This window comes from Pinus tabuliformis, chromosome 9, assembly GCF_031772625.1.
Source record: "Pinus tabuliformis cultivar Carrire ecotype Pingquan chromosome 9, CPIR1, whole genome shotgun sequence".
In the NCBI taxonomy this organism is placed as follows: Eukaryota; Viridiplantae; Streptophyta; class Pinopsida; order Pinales; family Pinaceae; genus Pinus; species Pinus tabuliformis.
In genome coordinates this window covers 26,041,864-26,059,365 of record NC_142307.1, presented here as the reverse complement: position 1 = coordinate 26,059,365, position 17,502 = coordinate 26,041,864, and the positions used below count along the sequence as shown (strand labels likewise).

Genomic DNA, 17,502 nt, shown 5'->3' with positions numbered 1-17,502 from the left:
AAAGAACCATGTATGCAAAGGGCATCCTAGTAGATTGGCGGTTGGGCATCCATGCATTTCGGTGGATGGTTGTTCCTTTATATGGACATAGCATATTTTTTGTCATGCTTGACCGTAATTATACTTTTCATATTGAGATTGAGACAAGTAGTCATTAAGGGGGTGACTTGGAAATATAATTCCTACTTGTCTCAGTTGTGACTCTTTCTATGTAAAGGAGTTTGTTCCTATTCCTTAGGAGTTGTTAAGATCTAGATGTTTCCTAGATTGGTGTGTGGTTGAGATATTCTCTCAACCAAGTGATTGTGTGTCCAAGTTAGTTTACCTATCTTGAGACAACACTTCATGTATATATGTAATCTGATCAATGTAAGTTAGAGGTGTATTATTCAATTTTAAGTATGTTGTGGCTTTATGAAGGGATCTAGTGCTGGCTTTGACTTTCTTGTAGAAAATGAACTGTTAGATATGTTGTGGCTATATGAAGGGATAGATTTACTCAGGATTTCTAGGCATATATTGCTAAGGTCTCAACACATATAGATAATTGTGTATTTAGAAAAAGAAAACTAAGGAAAATCGAAAGAATTGTGAAATTGGAAGATTTTCATTTTTCAACTTCATTCTTGCTTTGCTTTGAAGGGTTGCAAAGCCAAGAAAGAAGGGAAAAAAAAAGTAAGCATATAATGTGAAGGTTTCAGCACATATAGATAACTGTGTGTATTTAGAAAAAGAAAACGAAGGAAAATAGAAACAATTGTGAAATTAGAAAATTTTCATTTTCCAATTTCATTCTTTCTTTGGAGGGTTGGAAAGCCAATAAAGTAGGAAAAAAAGAATGAGTGAAAGTACAAAGAAAACGAAGGAAATAGAAACAATTGTGAAATTGGAAAATTTTGATTTTCCAATTTCATTCTTTCTTTGGAGGGTTGGAAAGCCAATAAAGCAAGAAAAAAAGGATGAGTGAAAGTACATTATTACTCATTTTCTAAATATATTTTTATATTGACAGAGTCTACATAAATAAATAAATTTAAAATGGTGTTGTTATAAATATGTATTTATTTATTAGATAAGAATGTTTGACAAATAAGTTTTGAAACTAAAAATCCATGTGAGACATTTTAGATTTAAGTTCTTGGAGAGAAGAGTAAGTGTGGATTTTTTTTTGGGTGAATTGTATATCTAAACCTGTTATATTATTTAGAGATATTACAAATTAAGCAAAGTCTTTCGATAGAAATCATATAAAAGAAATTTTTGGCCGACGAGTTTCAAACCAACAAGTGTGGTTCATCATCTGGTCCCGATGATAAACCACACTTATTGGTTTGAAACGCGTGGGCCAAAGATTTCTCTTATGTGATTTCTACTGAAAGACTTTGCTTAATTCATTATGGATCACAGAAGTTATTAAAAATTATTCAAATTTTAAAATAAATTAGAAAAAATAATCAAAATATGTCATTGTAAAAAAAAAGAAAGTATATATATACTTTATCAAAAAAAATTCCTAATTTAAAATTTTTCCATTCGAACCTCGTAACTATGATCCAAAGTTCAACATGCATTTAATCTTCTAAATATGGAAGGAAATATATATATAAATATTTTTTCCATTCGAACCTTGTAACTATGATCCAAAGTTCAAGATGCATATATGTATGTTAAGAAAACAATTAAAAAAATACTTTTAAGTATATTATATTTCTAAACATCACTTTTTTTTAATTAATATTTTTTTCAATATTACTTATCAAATCCATATAAACCCCAAAAAAAAAATATGAAGTCTCTTTCTAAAAATGTAAACAAGATTATGTGTTAACAAAACCATTATTTTACTAAAGGGTTGTTTTTTTATTGAAGGCAAAACATATCATAAAGTTATTGTATTAAATAAAGTGGTTGTTATTATTTTTTTTGGTCCAAAATTTATATTGTAATGATACAGTTAGCTCTATTAATCTATAAATTCAATATCTTTGAAGTTAAATGGTATCTTTTTTAAAATTAAGTGATTTTTTTTAAATTCTATTTTTTTACAATAATAATTTTTTCAGACGTTAATTTTATTTTTTAATAATATATTTTTTTTAATTTTAATTTTTTTGAATAATAATTATAAAACATGTATATATTTTATGTTTAGTTAAAATATCTGAAATAAAATAACTAAAAAAATTACCAAAATTAGAATTAAAGTTTAATATCATTTCTTTATGTGTGAAGAGGAGAAAGAATATCCACTATTAAATTTTACCTATTTATAATTCTTTAATTAAAACAACACCTCTGCTCAAATACACACACCCATCAACATAAAAACTTTACAAATAAATTAAATGAAATGTTATTAATCTTTTCCAATAATTTGTTTCGTTAATATCTACTTATTTTATGCTAAGTGAATTTTCCCCTATCAAATGTAAAATGTATTTTATAAATGTATAAATTTATTGTTGATGTCTATGTTTTGCAAGTGAAATAAGTATGTACCAAAGTATAATAACATTTTCCAAGCGAATTTAGCATAACTTAAACAATAACGGAATTTTCTAACCTCAAATGTAAAATGCATTTTTTGAATGCAAGAATTTATTATAGCGATTTATATGTAAAACTTTCAATTAAAATGTGATTTTCATTCTAAGAGAAAAAATACTATTGCAAGTGCTTAAATTATCCTGATTTAAATCTGATGGCCTTGTGCCTAGGATTGTTTAATTCTCAGAAATGCTACATTTGCTCTTCTTTTCGTTTTGGATCCATTTGGCATGGTGCTAAAACCCATTCAAAGATTTGTTCACTGGTATTGAACCCTGATTTGGATGTCCAGCGGAATATGACTACTTGGTAAATGGAACCTTGTATGACATTGCTTAGGAGTCTCATTTATAGTATGTTTTTATTTCTGGAACACACTTGCATATTATTGCATGCACAACAGGCTTAGAGACGTAGTTAAGATGTAGGGAAGCGCTATTCTAGAGAAAAAAATGTCGCTGCAAGTGCTTAGATTATCCTGCTTTGAATTTGATGGCCTTGTTCCTAGTACGAAGGGTTGTTTAATTCTCAGAAATGCTACATTTGCTCTTCTTTTCATTTTGGATCCATTTGGCATGGTGCTAGAACCCATTCAAAGATTTGTTTACTGGTATTGAACCCTGATTTGGATGTCCAGTGGAATATGACACGTTCCAAAAACTGGGAGATACAGTTTATATTGTTTGCATTTAGCCACTAAAACAGTGGCACCCTTTTGAAGTAACATACATTTCTGGCAAGTAAATTGTCACTGTTCATATTCTATGAATTACTTTGGGTTACTAATTTGATTGATATAGTTGGAGAAAACATTTAGTTTGATTTTAATCAGCATTTGGGCTGACCAGATATCCTTTTATTTTCACAGGGACAAGTAGCAACGATACTAAGAGTCAATCACATCTTCTGCGTCAAAACCTTTGAATAGGGTTTCTTCTCTGAGCAATATGCAGGAACAAACTGTGGGTTCGTTAGAATTGAGTGCTTCTAGTCAACTAGAGCCTCCTAAATCCACTGATGCTGCTCTTGAAAAGGCACCTTTTGTTACAGCTCAGTCTGCATTGGGAACTTCAACGACAACAACCACACATGAAAGACAACTCACAGAAGCCTCGTCTTTCACCAAGTCCTCCCAACAAGTATCTACTTCAAATGCTACAACAGCATATTGCTAATCTTGTAGCAAACGGGCTCTATTTTTGCATAAACCTGTTTAGAATTAACGATGCTACTGAAAAACCTGATAAGAATTCAGAATTTCAGGCATGGGCACTGTCCCGCCATGCTCCAAGGTCCTTGCATTAGCAAACGGGCTCTATTTTTGCATAAACCTGATAAGAATTAACGATGCTACTGAAAAACCTGATAAGAATTCAGAATTTCAGGCATGGGCAGTGTCCCGCCATGCTCCAAGGTCCTTGCATTATGCTTCATGGAATGATGCACTTGGTGGGTTTTGTCTACCTTACCTCAATTCTGAATTGATCCAGGTCATTCAAAATTTAACCAAAACTCCAGGCTTATGAGAAATCTAAATCTGACTCCCTCTATCACTCTAATCGGGCACCAGAGAGAAGTTAGCAATAAGATTAGACGAATTAGATAGCTTCTTTTCAGTGTCATTTTTCGTAGTTACCGAGCACATAAGCATTAATTCACATATCCTGGCACATATATCCTCAAGTAGTTCTCTAGCTTGTTCTATGCAATATTTTCATATGGGTGTGTGCTGGGATCATTTATTTTCAGATTGCTAGGTTCACTGAGCTTTCAGGTCCTTGTTTATGTATGTGAAGTTTTGCAAATGTTTCCTGATTTTGCCAATTGCTTGAGTGAATGACCACCCCTGATTTTCAGCCAATGCTGATTTTTGCAAACTATTAATACCATAGATATTCCAGAAATCATTTTTCTCTTTCCCCCATACTGTTTTTTTGATATTTCGGAGTCTTTCCCCCAAACTGTTTTTTTGATAGTTCCGAGTCTTTCCCCAAACTGTTTTTTTGATAGTTCAGAGTCATTGGAATCTTATGAGAACTTGTTTGTCTGGTTATCTTTTCCATAAGTTAATTGGTGAAACTACTTGATGAATGAAACCTTGTATGACATTGCTTAGGAGTCTCATTTATAGTATGTTTTTCTTTCTGGAACACACTTGCATATTATTGCATGCACAAAAGGCTCAGAGACGTAGTTAAGATGTAGAGAAGCACTGCTCTAGAGAAAAAATACTGTTGCAAGTGCTTAGATTATCCTGCTTTAAATCTGATGGCCTTGTTCCTAGTACGAAGGGTTGTTTAATTCTCAGAAATGCTACATTTGCTCTTCTTTTCATTTTGGATCCATTTGGCATGGTGCTAGAACCCCATTCAAAGATTTGTTTACTGGTATTGAACCCTGATTTGGATGTCCAGTGGAATATGGCTACTTGGTGAATGAAACCTTGTATGACATTGCTTAGAAGTATCATTTATAGTATGTTTTTATTTCTGGAATACACTTGCATATTATTGCATGCACAACAGGCTCAGAGACGTAGTTAAGATGTAGGGAAGCACTGCTCTAGAGAAAAAATGTTGCTGCAAGTGCTTAGATTATCCTGCTTTGAATCTGATGGCCATGTTCCTAGTACGAAGGGTTGTTTAATTCTCAGAAATGCTACATTTGCTCTTCTTTTCATTTTGGATCCATTTGGCATGGTGCTAGAACCCCATTCAAAGATTTGTTTACTGGTATTGAACCCTGATTTGGATGTCCAGTGGAATATGACACGTCCCAAAAACTGGGAGATACACTTTATATTGTTTGCATTTAGCCACTAAAACAGTGGCACCCTTTTGAAGTAACATACATTTCTGGCAAGTAAATTGTCACTGTTCATATTCTATGAATTACTTTGGGTTACTAATTTGATTGATATAGTTGGAGGAAACATTTAGTTTGATTTTAATCAGCATTTGGGCTGACCAGATATCCTTTTATTTTCACAGGGACAAGTAGCAACGATACTAAGAGTCAATCACATCTTCTGCGTCAAAACCTTTGAATAGGGTTTCTTCTCTGAGCAATATGCAGGAACAAACTGTGGGTTCGTTAGAATTGAGTGCTTCTAGTCAACTAGAGCCTCCTAAATCCACTGATGCTGCTCTTGAAAAGGCACCTTCTGTTACAGCTCAATCTGCACTGGCAACTTCAACGACAACAACCACACATGAAAGACAACTCACAGAAGCCTCGTCTTTCACCAAGTCCTCCCAACAAGTATCTACTTCAAATGCTACAACAGACAAAACAGGTAATCCAAATATTTCTGAAGATAAAATGCCTCCAACTCGATCCTTGCTCTTCTTTTCGTTTTGGATCCATTTGGCATGGTGCTAGAACCCCATTCAAAGATTTGTTTACTGGTATTGAACCCTGATTTGGATGTCCAGTGGAATATGACTACTTGATGAATGAAACCTTGTATGGCATTGCTTAGGAGTCTCATTTATAGTATGTTTTGCTTTCTGGAACACACTTGCATATTATTGCATGCACAACAGGCTCAGAGACGTAGTTAAGATGTAGGGAAGCACTGCTCTAGAGAAAAAATGCTGCTGCAAGTGCTTAGATTATCCTGTTCCTAGTACGAAGGGTTGTTTAATTCTCAAAAATGCTACATTTGCTCTTCTTTTCATTTTGGATCCATTTGGCATGGTGCTAGAACCCCATCCAAAGATTTGTTTACTGGTATTGAACCCTGATTTGGATGTCCAGTGGAATATGACACGTTCCAAAAACTGGGAGATACACTTTATATTGCTTTCATTTAGCCACTAAAACAGTGGCACCCTTTTGAAGTAACATACATTTCTGGCAAGTAAATTGTCACTGTTCATATTCTATGAATTACTTTGGGTTACTAATTTGATTGATATAGTTGGAGGAAACATTTAGTTTGATTTTAATCAGCATTTTGGGCTGACCAGATATCCTTTTATTTTCACAGGGACAAGTAGCAACGATACTAAGAGTTAATCACAACTTCTGCGTCAAAACCTTTGAATAGGGTTTCTTCTCTGAACAATATGCAGGAACAAACTGTGGGTTCGTCAGAATTGAGTGATTCTAGTCAACTAGAGCCTCCTAAATCCACTGATGCTGCTCTTGAAAAGGCACCTGCTGTTACAGCTCAATCTGCACTTGCAACTTCAACGACAACAACCACACATGAAAGACAACTCACAGAAGCCTCGTCTTTCACCAAGTCCTCCCAACAAGTATCTACTTCAGATGCTACAACAGATAGAACAGATAATCCAAATATTTCTGCAGATAAAAGGCCTCCAACTCAATCCTCATTGCCCAAAATGCCCTGTGTTTCAACTAGTGGACCAGGCCCAAATGGGAAAACAATCACTGGATTCTTGTACAGCTATAGCAGAGATGAGGTTAGTATAGTTTGTGTGTGCCATGGCACATTCGTGTCACCTGCAGAGTTTGTGCAGCATTCAGGTCGTACAGACCTTTCACATCCCGAAAGGCACATTGTTGTCAATCCATCTCCATCTTCAAATGAAGATGCATCAGCCCTGGAATGAAAAGTTATCCAAATAAAATCTTGGATGTATACCTAAAAAAACGTTTCCCTGAAGGATTATCTCTATGTCACTTGCCCCAGAAAAGGTTTTTGAAATTGAGTGACTAGACATCCAATTTGGAAGCACTCCTCTTCTGCTCACAGAGCAAACTTTTGCTGCTAGACCTGGCAATCCCAAGATTAGGATTCGCATGGCGATATTTACATGTTGGATTTTCCATTGCTCCTGGCAAAGGAGTTGATTCTAAAGTGTACAGGGCAATTGTAACAAAATGACATGAAATTCTGCTTGTAAATTTTGTTGAATGTAGCTAATTTTGTTGGATTCAAAGTTCTCAAACCACTGTTCACTACATATCAGCTTTTTAAACATTTTTAGCCATCACAATTCAGATCTTAAAAGTAAACTAGTACAAATTGGATTGTTATGCTAAGACATATATATCTTTCACATACTAACAAATAATATATACACCAACCATGTACTGGATTGATAGGTTGATTTTAAAGTGTACAGGGAAATTGTAACAAAATGAGATGAAAGTATTTCAAAAAACCACATAGTAAATAAATATACATAATAGATGAATATATCTTTTAATTTAATGATTATATTTTTCAACAATGGCACTCAAAACTATATAGTAAATAAATATATATAATAGAGGAATATATGTTTTTCTTATGAGTATTATGTATTTTGAGTATTGATTGGTCTATATTGGTCAATTTTAATGGACTACCCTTCCTAGAACTCACCATATACAGAATGCTCACAGTTAACTCATGCAAGTGTATAAAGACTTCTTAAGAAAAGGAATACATCATTATTGCTCCAAAATTCTCTGTAGAGCCAGCTTTTCATTTCCATCATCAATTGAGAGTACCAATTTCTTGAGTCTCTGGTGTCTTCTACAGACATAGTCTTCACCTCTATCATTTTATTGGATTCCATAAGTTCTCTTAAATCTTCCATTATTAGGGAACTGCAACCATAGATTTTTATTATTTGAAGCGTTTTCAAATCGAAATAACTCTTTGGAAATACCTTCAATGCTGAGCATTCTACTATGATGAATATTTCAAGTACTGGCATTGCTCCTTCCTTTACGATTGGCAACTCTTATAATTCATGCAACCCAACAATTGAAAATATCTTCAATAAAGAAAATGCCTCCTTGTCACCGAATTCCTGAGGAAACTTATTTAATCTAGAGCATTCAATTATTTCTAATCACTGCAGATTGTTGAGCTGAGGAAACTTCTTTAATCTAGAGCATTCAATTATTTCTAATCGCTGCAGATTGTTGAGCTTATGCAGATGTGAAAGTTCTTCCAACATATTACACTTGTATAATATAATACTTTTCATATTATGAAAAGCACAAAAACTGTTTTCCATTCTAACCAAGTCAGGACACTCCATATACAGTTTTCTCAACTTTGACATATTATTCATGTCACTCGGCAGAGATCTCACCTTTGTGAGCTCTAACATGAGGGTGTTCATTTCAATCATATTCCCTAATGTGCCTTTCCTAGTAATGCCCCCATTGTTTGTTAAATGGAACCTGGTGAGTTGCTTTAAGTTGGCCAGATTGATAATGCTGGCTACTTTTTTCCATTTCTTGGGCTCACCTTTTTCCCATAGATTGGTGCATCCATACATTGTCAAACCCTGCAAAGAGGTGAGCCTTGAGATGCTGCAAGGTAGATACTGCAAATGACCACATTTATCCATGGCTAGATGCCTTAAAGATTTCAAATTATGAAGGCCGGACGATAATTCTGTGATTTTAGAGCGGCTCAGATCAAGGATCTCCAGGTTTCCAAGATTTGTAAGAGATGCAGGTAGAGAGTTGATGGGCATACCTGATAAAAAGAGGCATCTTAGCTGTTTCAAACACCCCACACTCTGGTAATGACTGCACTGACGTCCTACTCAAATCCAAAACATTAAGAGAGGCCATACTCCGGAGTCCGAATAACCCTTTTTGGAATTCTTGTTAAACATTTGTTACCGTCTATTAACAATGAACATAGTTCTGGAACTCTCATTGACTCAGGGAGTGAACGCAGTTCGTTACTACTCAACAAAATCCGACTGCATCCGGAACATTCATTTTCATTCAACGTGCTCAAATCCTAACCCACACGGCAAAAGAAATTTTCTTCGGCCTCGGCAACACGGATTCCCAAATTGTGCAGGAGGTTGTGTATCCTGCAGAGGATTACGCACCCATTAATGCTTCTCACGATGGGTTCAATCAAACAACAATCTGCCAAAAGGTTGAGATAAACCCCTCCTACTGTGAATGGGTTGTAGCTAAGTTGATGGCAATCTTTTCTTGCCAGCAGCCCTTCTCCCAACCACAATGGAATCACATGGTTGGCATGAATAATTTTTTGTTCTGCAAATGTTGCAACCATGTATAGAAAGCATAATTGCAAATGAATATTCTCCTTACCCAGTGCATCGTAACTCAAGCTTAGGCAAGCATCGAGGCTATGGTCATTTGGCAGTCTCTGAGCGGTCCATTTCCACTGCTGTGGATCAGTACACCTTGCCATTGTCCTCCCTACAACTTTTAGTGCCAGGGAAGCTCACAGTTAATTCATAAGATAAATCTATGTTTTATCTTTTTTTTCAATGACCATTTACATTTATGCTTTACCGCTTTCTTTTTGTTACAACATTTCATGCCAATGCTAATTATAATAATTTATAGGTAAAATTTTAGATTAAAATATAATTTTCATTTTCTAATTTTTTGTTGTTGCAAAAACTCAACTCTACATAACACTTTACACCGGCCATTCCATTCAAAATACACACAAATTAATTTGATACAAACAATAATTAATCAAAATATAAAGAAAACAATAGTATATTATAACAATAATTAATCAAAATATAAAGAAAACGGCAGTATTTTGCAACAAGAAAATGACATTACAACTCGCTAAACGAGTCTGCTTCACTGATCCATTATTTGATGTTCGATTTGATTTTGATCAAGTGGTTATTAAGTAATCACAATATTATATTAAATAATAATCACATTAGGGTATTAAATAAAGTAGTTGTCATTATTTTTTTGCCAAAATTTATATTATAATGATAGACTTTATTTAGTTAATCTATGTGTTTAATATTTTTGAAATTAAATTGTATTTTTTTTAAATCGTGTGATTTTTTTTCATTTTATTTTTTTACAACAATAACTTTTTCACATTTTAATTTTATTTTTTATAATTTTATTTTTTTGAATAATAATTATAAAACAGGTATATATTTTATATTTAGTTAAAATATCCAAAATAAAATAATTAAAGAAATTAACTATCAAAATTAGAATTAAAGTTTAGTATCATTTTTTTATTTGAGAAGAAGAGAAAGGATATCCACTATTAAATTTTACTCATTTATGATTCTTTAATTTAAAAAAATTCTCTCTCCTCAAATGCACACACTCATCAATATGAGAATTTTAGAAATAAATTAAATGAAATCTTATTAACCTTTTCTAATAGTTTGTTTAATTAGTGTCTATTTATCTTATCTTAACTGAATTTTCCCATATCAAAAGTAAAATGCATTTTATAAATGTAAGAATTTATCGTGGGTGTCTATATTTTGCAAGTGCAATATGTATATACCAAAGTATCAGTAACATTTTCCAAGCTTATTTAGCATACTTAAAAGGATAACGAATTTTTCTAACCTCAAATGTCAAATGCATTTTATGAATGCAAGAATTTATTATAGCTATATATATGAAAGACTTTCTTTAAAAATGCAATTTTCATCTTCTAAAAAATTTTGCTACAAAAATTCAACTCTACACTGGTCGGTCTATTCAAAATACAGACAAATTAATTTGACACAAACAATAATTAATCAAAATATAAAGAAAACAATGGTATCTTGCAACAAGAAGATGATTTTCCGTTTTCATTCATAAAACTAGGTAAACGAGTCTGCTTCCATGATCGATTATTTGCTGCTTGATTTGATTTGCTTCACATGGTGTTGGAGTTGAGAGCCAAAGTCCGTTTTAAATACATCTTGGGTATTTGTTGCTTGATTTGATTTGATTTGCTTCAGTGGTGTTGGAGTTGTGAGCCAAAGTCTGTTTTAAATACATCATGGGTGTCTGGCATTCCAAGGAGGAGCGGCGAAATGACATCGAAGTATATATTTATGAAATGTCATCAAACCATATGGGAATTTATTTCATGGCTTCCATGCGCTTCTATCTCTTTGTTGACAGTGCTAGACCCACCAACATTAAGGGGATCTCCACGGTATGAAGTCCCAACTAGACCTCACACCATTTGGTGTAGGAGTCCCATCCAGTACGATGGCCCGATTACCATTATCTTAAAGGTTTGTCTTAGCTCTTGCTTGTTAGCACATGAGAGTGGTCTGCTTTGTCTTCGAACAACAAGGTTCGCATGCCTGGTGAGTGCGTAGTGTTACTTGTGTCAAGGGTCTTTCACTGTAGAGGGAAAGGGTGGAAGTGAGTCTTAAGTCGAAAGGGAATAGTCCCAACTCTGTCAGAGACACACAACACAACAGGACATGTGCAACTTCCGGCAGAGTAGTCCACATAGATGCAGAAATCACAAACACACAGTGAATGGATAGCACGTACAACACCTAGCGGAGTGGTCCACATGAGTGTGACGGTCATTGTAACGAGTTTCTTTGAATGTTTCTATTGAGTGTCTGGCGGGATAGCCCACACGGGCGAGACAACATTAACAACTTATACAACACATTTTTGTAAGCATATGTATTAGAACAACCAAAATAATTCAACTATTTTAACACGGGTTAAAGCAACATGCACTACAAGTGTCCAAAGAATAGTCTTACAAAAAAATACAATACATGTGTGAAAACGTGCTGGCCTGTTATCAAGCTTTTGAATTAAGCAAAAGTTGAAAGACACATCGGTACACCATACATCACCAACCCTGACAGCGGGGCATTGGAGCCACTGCTCGCTCCTCAAAGAAAAGACTATAGACTCTCAAGGCTATGTGGGAGGAGCCAAGGTGAAAAGTGCTTTGCATGTACAAATGAGGGGTATTTATGACCAAGGGTAAAACTGGCCCTTGTGACTATTCGACTTCCCTCATGACTGTTTGACTTACATGACTCTTCAGATTTACATGTGGGTCTCTTGGACTTCCACGTTACATTACATTGATTACAATAGTGTGGCCCACAATAATGATGTGGTCAAGATGACTCATGACATGACTCAACACGACAGAGTTAGTGTGTTCATGCTTGTGGTGGTGTGCATGTCGAGATGCAACGCTGCTAAGTGTTGGATGTGCTCTTGGTATATCATAGCTTCACCTCCACATGGCAGGGTGTGCAGAGTCTTAGATGGTCTTGGTGTTCGCTTGATGTTGCATGTGCATGTCTCTCCTTCGCTTGTACTTTGGCATGCTCCATGTGTTCATCCGTCCGCGAACAAGTCTCCTCGTATGCATTCCTTGTTCATCCGTTCGTAAAACAATATTCTCGCATGTGCTCCTTGTTCATCCCATTCATCATCGCGTCATGTCTCATCTATGTACCTGTATCTACAATCACTCATGACGAGACAACATCAAATATAGAAATCTCTTAGTCCACCGTGATGCATTGTCTTTCGCTTTCGGATGCAGGTGATCGGGAGAGAGGTCAAGGCTCTGAAACTACGTAAGGTAGATTTCAAGCCAGGATGCGGGCTCCGGGCATTGTTCATGAAAAATGCTCAGAGGTCACTAGGAGGTTGAGATGGGAAATCAAGATTGACAGTAACTGTCCATGGGATTTCACTCAACTAGAGGGCAGATCTGTGCATTTTTTTCAGGGAGACAGTGCAGCCAGCAAGGGGAGACTAGCAGAAAAAATTGCGCAATTTCTCCAGGGAGCTGGCAGCGGGTTGCGGAAGGCTGCTCATGAAAATTGCGCAATTTTTTTGGGGAGCTAGCAGCAGGCTGTGGGAGGTTACTGGAAAAAACTGTGCAATGCTGGGAGGTTGTCCTTCTGGACATCCCTGCGCAGTTTCTGAGTGGAGCGGGATGCTAGGCAGCTGGGAGACTACTCAGGAAAACTGCACACTTTTCCGGGTGAGCAGTAGGTTCGCTGAATGGCTCGAAAAACTACGTAATTCTTGAGGGCAATGCAGTGACAGACACAGGGTGTTTGTCTGGCATGTCTGCGTAGTTTCTTCAGTCAGCAGAAGTGGGCATGCTTGGTAGCATTTGCACAATTTTTTGGAGGAGTGAGGTCCAGGGTCATTGCTCAGTCAAACTCTCCGGTTGACTAGCTAGAGACTTGGTTGATGTGATTGCGGGCATCATAGAATGAAATGGCTTGCTAGGAAACTTTTGCACTGTTTTGGGTGGAAGTTGTTCAAGTTGATTCCAGGATTGCGCAGTGAAGGCTACCTAGGAGGCAGCCTCAAGCTCTGCGCAATTCCGGGTAACGGTACATGTTCATTGAGGGTTGAACTGTGCAGTGCAGTTCAGCAGATGTCCGGTTGTTGGAGGATGGTTTGGTTGATAGAGTTTCAACAAAATGACCAAGTGTGTGAACGAGTGACTTCGTACATGCATGACCTCGCGAACACGCATTCCACATGACTTGACGAAAAGACACCTCGAACCATAAAGACAACATACACTTAGTGTGATTGATCGATAGTGTGAATGACAAGCGCGACACTTGTGATAGATCGTTGAGCGATCGCGATGACGCTTGCTTGACAGTGCATAAAACTTCGTGTGTGAGTGTGACAAATGTTTACATAGCGGACACAACTTGTACAAACGAAGGTTGACCTTGTGCATGATGAGAACATGACTGCAAGCATGACATTGTGACCAACATGCAAAAAGATGTCCGTTGAACGGTCAAGCGAGGAGGGTGCAAAGACTCATCATGGGCTCATGGGATGAGCCCGAGTGATTGCAAACATAGAGGGAAAACCCAAGGAAGGCTCTGAAATTGGATGCAAGCCAAAATTTTGGAGGGTGTTGTAGCCGCTACAACACTTGGCGACACATTGGTTAAACTCCAACTTCTCTGTTTTGGTCCATTGACAACACAGGGCCTTGGTATTTTAGGGAGTATTGAATCGTTGTGCGGGTTACTTCAGCTTCCCCACTTAACCCATGGACAAACATGGTTCACCTTTCACCAACTCAACAAACACAACAACAAGTTTCATCTTGATCACAGTGTTTTGAAATCGGGAAGGGTAGTTTGGCTCGTGAGTTAAAAAAAATTCAGAGTATAAGTTTTCATCTCTAGTGTTGCTCTGTTGCCAGCAGGCTTGGATAGTACCCTGACAAAGTCACATAGGAACACACACATTGCTCCATCACCAGCGAGCCTGGACAATACCTCGGTGGAGTTGCATGCTTCACCTATCTGTGCAGGAAGTCTTTCTCTTCTTTCGCCTTTTTATTTTTTTAAAAGAGAACTGTGCATAGGAACTTATTTATTTTTGGGGTGGAAGAGGGATCTCGAGTTATTGAGAGCAGAAGTGGTTGTTCCTTTAGAGAGGCATGTAAGACCTATGACATAGGTTTGATCGTTTAGATTTTCCCCTTCTCCATTTCTACTAGTTGGATGAGCTTGAACACACAAAGCAGAAGGCTGAGTACAGGCATGGGGTTTCCCAATGTGGATACAATTTCGTGGTTGGACCCAAGATTCCCTTGTAGATGGTTCATATTTTTTGTCAAGACTTCATCGGCCAAAGGTTATATCCAAGCACAAAGGAGACAAACGTAGGACTGGCCAAGTGCTTCAGTGTCATAAGACGCTTTAGATTTGAGCCACATACTCATTCAAAAGACATAAATAAGTAGATGGAAACACTTATTTACAAAACATAATAGCATGATACTAAGCAAACAAAACAAAATGAAACAAAAATAATAAGAAAAGAGAAAAAAAAAGCAATAAACAAACTATGTACATGGCACGGGGTGCGGCCCGACCTACTAAAAACAAGGTCCTAGATCTTGGCTGTTGACAAGAAGGTTGTCAACCCTCCCGTCAAGTGATTGCAGATGGTAAGTGTGTGGTCCAAGATTTTCCTAAATCGGTATTAGGCTATCAGGTTCCGCTACCGAAACTTGGTGGTATCCTGAAAGACCATTAAGCAAAGACAACATTCCTGCTCTAGATATTGTGTGTAACATAGGTTCTGATGACGACACGAGGTAGTTGTTTTTGTTCTGGGAGTGGTTCAAGTTTAAGAAATCAATGCATAAGCGGATTCCCCCGGATTTCTTATGTACAGAACTTAAATTAGAAACCCATGTGAAATAACAAACTTTGTAAGTGATTTGAGCATCCAACAACTTGGTCAGTGCTTTCTGTATAAAGGGTTCAAGCGAAAAATGCATTTTACCCAGTTTTTGCTGCCATGGCTTGACTCCTTCTTTAATTGGAATCCTGTGTTGGATTATTTGCATGTTGTATGTACTCAGGCCATCATATGTCCATGCGAACACATCTCGGTACTGTTTGAACAAGCAGACAGAAACCTGTCGCTCCCGTGGTGTGCAACATGTACCAAGACTAACGAACTTCGGATCGTGGTCTATTCCCAAGTTGATATGTTCGTTCATCATGGTGGAACTGTGGCTTTTGCTGTTTCTTGACCCTTGAAAGCAGTTTTGCAATTCGTTGAGCCTGCTGAGAGAAACCACACCCTTGTGTATGAGGTTTCCTTTCTTTTCATCAACTGCAGCTTGTAGGGACTACTCATGCTCATCTTCATTAGTTGTTATGTCCTTGAAGGCATCTGCGCTATCCATGAAGTGCAGTACCTAGTGATCATCGTAAAAAATGAGTAGATTAGTTATGTTATTAGGGATAGAAGGCTTATACAAAATTTCCACAGTAAATCTATCCCTAAGTGGTGACATGCTAGTAGCTGTGTTAATAAGGTATCAGAAGTTGCATTATGCGTTCTTGGCACAACAATGATATTGAATGCTTGGAAGTTAGAGATTAGTCACCATACCTCTTGTTGGTGACTTTTGAGATGAAGTGATAAAAAATGTATGGTGTTACATACCTATCATATCACGATTTCTGCATCACCTACCACTTTGAGTGCAACAACATTGAGGCTAATGGCCTTTTGCAAGTGCAACACGAATGCTTCATATTCGACAATGTTGTTTGTGCACTCGAACTCCAATCGATTCGAGATCAAGTGTTTCCTATGCTTTGGGTCAATTAAGACACACCCGACTCCAAAGCCATCCCGTGTTGTTGATTTGTCGAAATACATGGTTTGTAGCTCATCTGTACACGGACCATTCGACCGCTTGTACTACTGCTACTACTGTTGCTGCTACTGCTACTGCTATTAATGTTACAATGTGTTGTACAGGTTTCATTTCCATCAGTTAGGCAAGGAAGGAGACCCAACTGTGTGTCTGGTGGGGTTGGAGCTGGCCATGCGAGATAACACCCCAACATTGTTTCCAAGAGGCAATTGCCGAACATGAGCTCTGCGAAGGCCAACAGTTCGTTCTCGCCATTGATGGGAGTGACATTATGCCTCATGTATCTCTTGGATAACACCCGGATTTGATTTCTTTTGCCCTTATACGGAAGCCATAAGTGTGACCAGTCTGTAGCAAAGTACCCATTCAACTTGCTAGACCAGTCTCTACTGAGTAGTAAGCCATATGCTTCTGGTATGTCCACAACAACAATGTTTAGGCGCTGTTAAACTCGATCGTCATGAGATAGTTGGATGATCACATCTCGAAGTTCACCAATGGATGGTATGCATGTCCAATCGAGTTGGATGATCTGCAGATATATCTTGCTCCATTGCACATTGATCTTCTTGGCAATGGAGAGTGGCATGACGTTGGTTGACGTGCCAGAATCAACCATACAATTGTGAACATTGCAATTAAAAATTTCGAATGAAAGCAAAAATGGAGGGAAAGCAAAGTTTGCTTCTTCCATCCAGAGTTTGTTTAGCACAATTGCGAGTGAACCGGAAGATGTGCTTGCTCTCTTGCTGGTAGAGGCTGCGTTGTCCATAGATGTCTGCCCCAGTGCGTGCAGCAGAATATCCTGCTGACCCTGAATCTTAGCCAACTCAAACAAACTAATGTTTTCGCGAGTTTTCTTCATGTCTTCCACAATGTTGTAGTCCAGAGTGTGTAGACTCACCGAGATGTCCAGAGTTAGACTTGTGTTTGTAATGTCCAGAAGAGTGTTATGCAGTTTGCTGCTCATGGACGTACTTTTTTCCGCCACTGTCTTCTCGGGTTTGCTTTGTGTTTTCTGATTTTGGACGGCTGGCGAATCAACCTTCCTC

The 17,502-nt window shown here is 37.1% G+C and overlaps 1 protein-coding gene across 1 annotated transcript; it reads left to right on the top strand.

Moving 5' to 3' along the window:
• Positions 1–3,396: 3,396 nt before the first annotated feature.
• LOC149146928 (ninja-family protein mc410-like) lies at positions 3,397–7,342 on the top strand. The gene is made up of 2 exons (XM_089439342.1): positions 3,397–5,842; positions 6,539–7,342. Exon 2 carries the CDS (start codon positions 6,618–6,620, stop codon positions 7,128–7,130), a length of 513 nt encoding a protein of 170 aa, XP_089295468.1. The 5' UTR covers positions 3,397–5,842; positions 6,539–6,617; the 3' UTR covers positions 7,131–7,342.
• Positions 7,343–17,502: the final 10,160 nt, after the last annotated feature.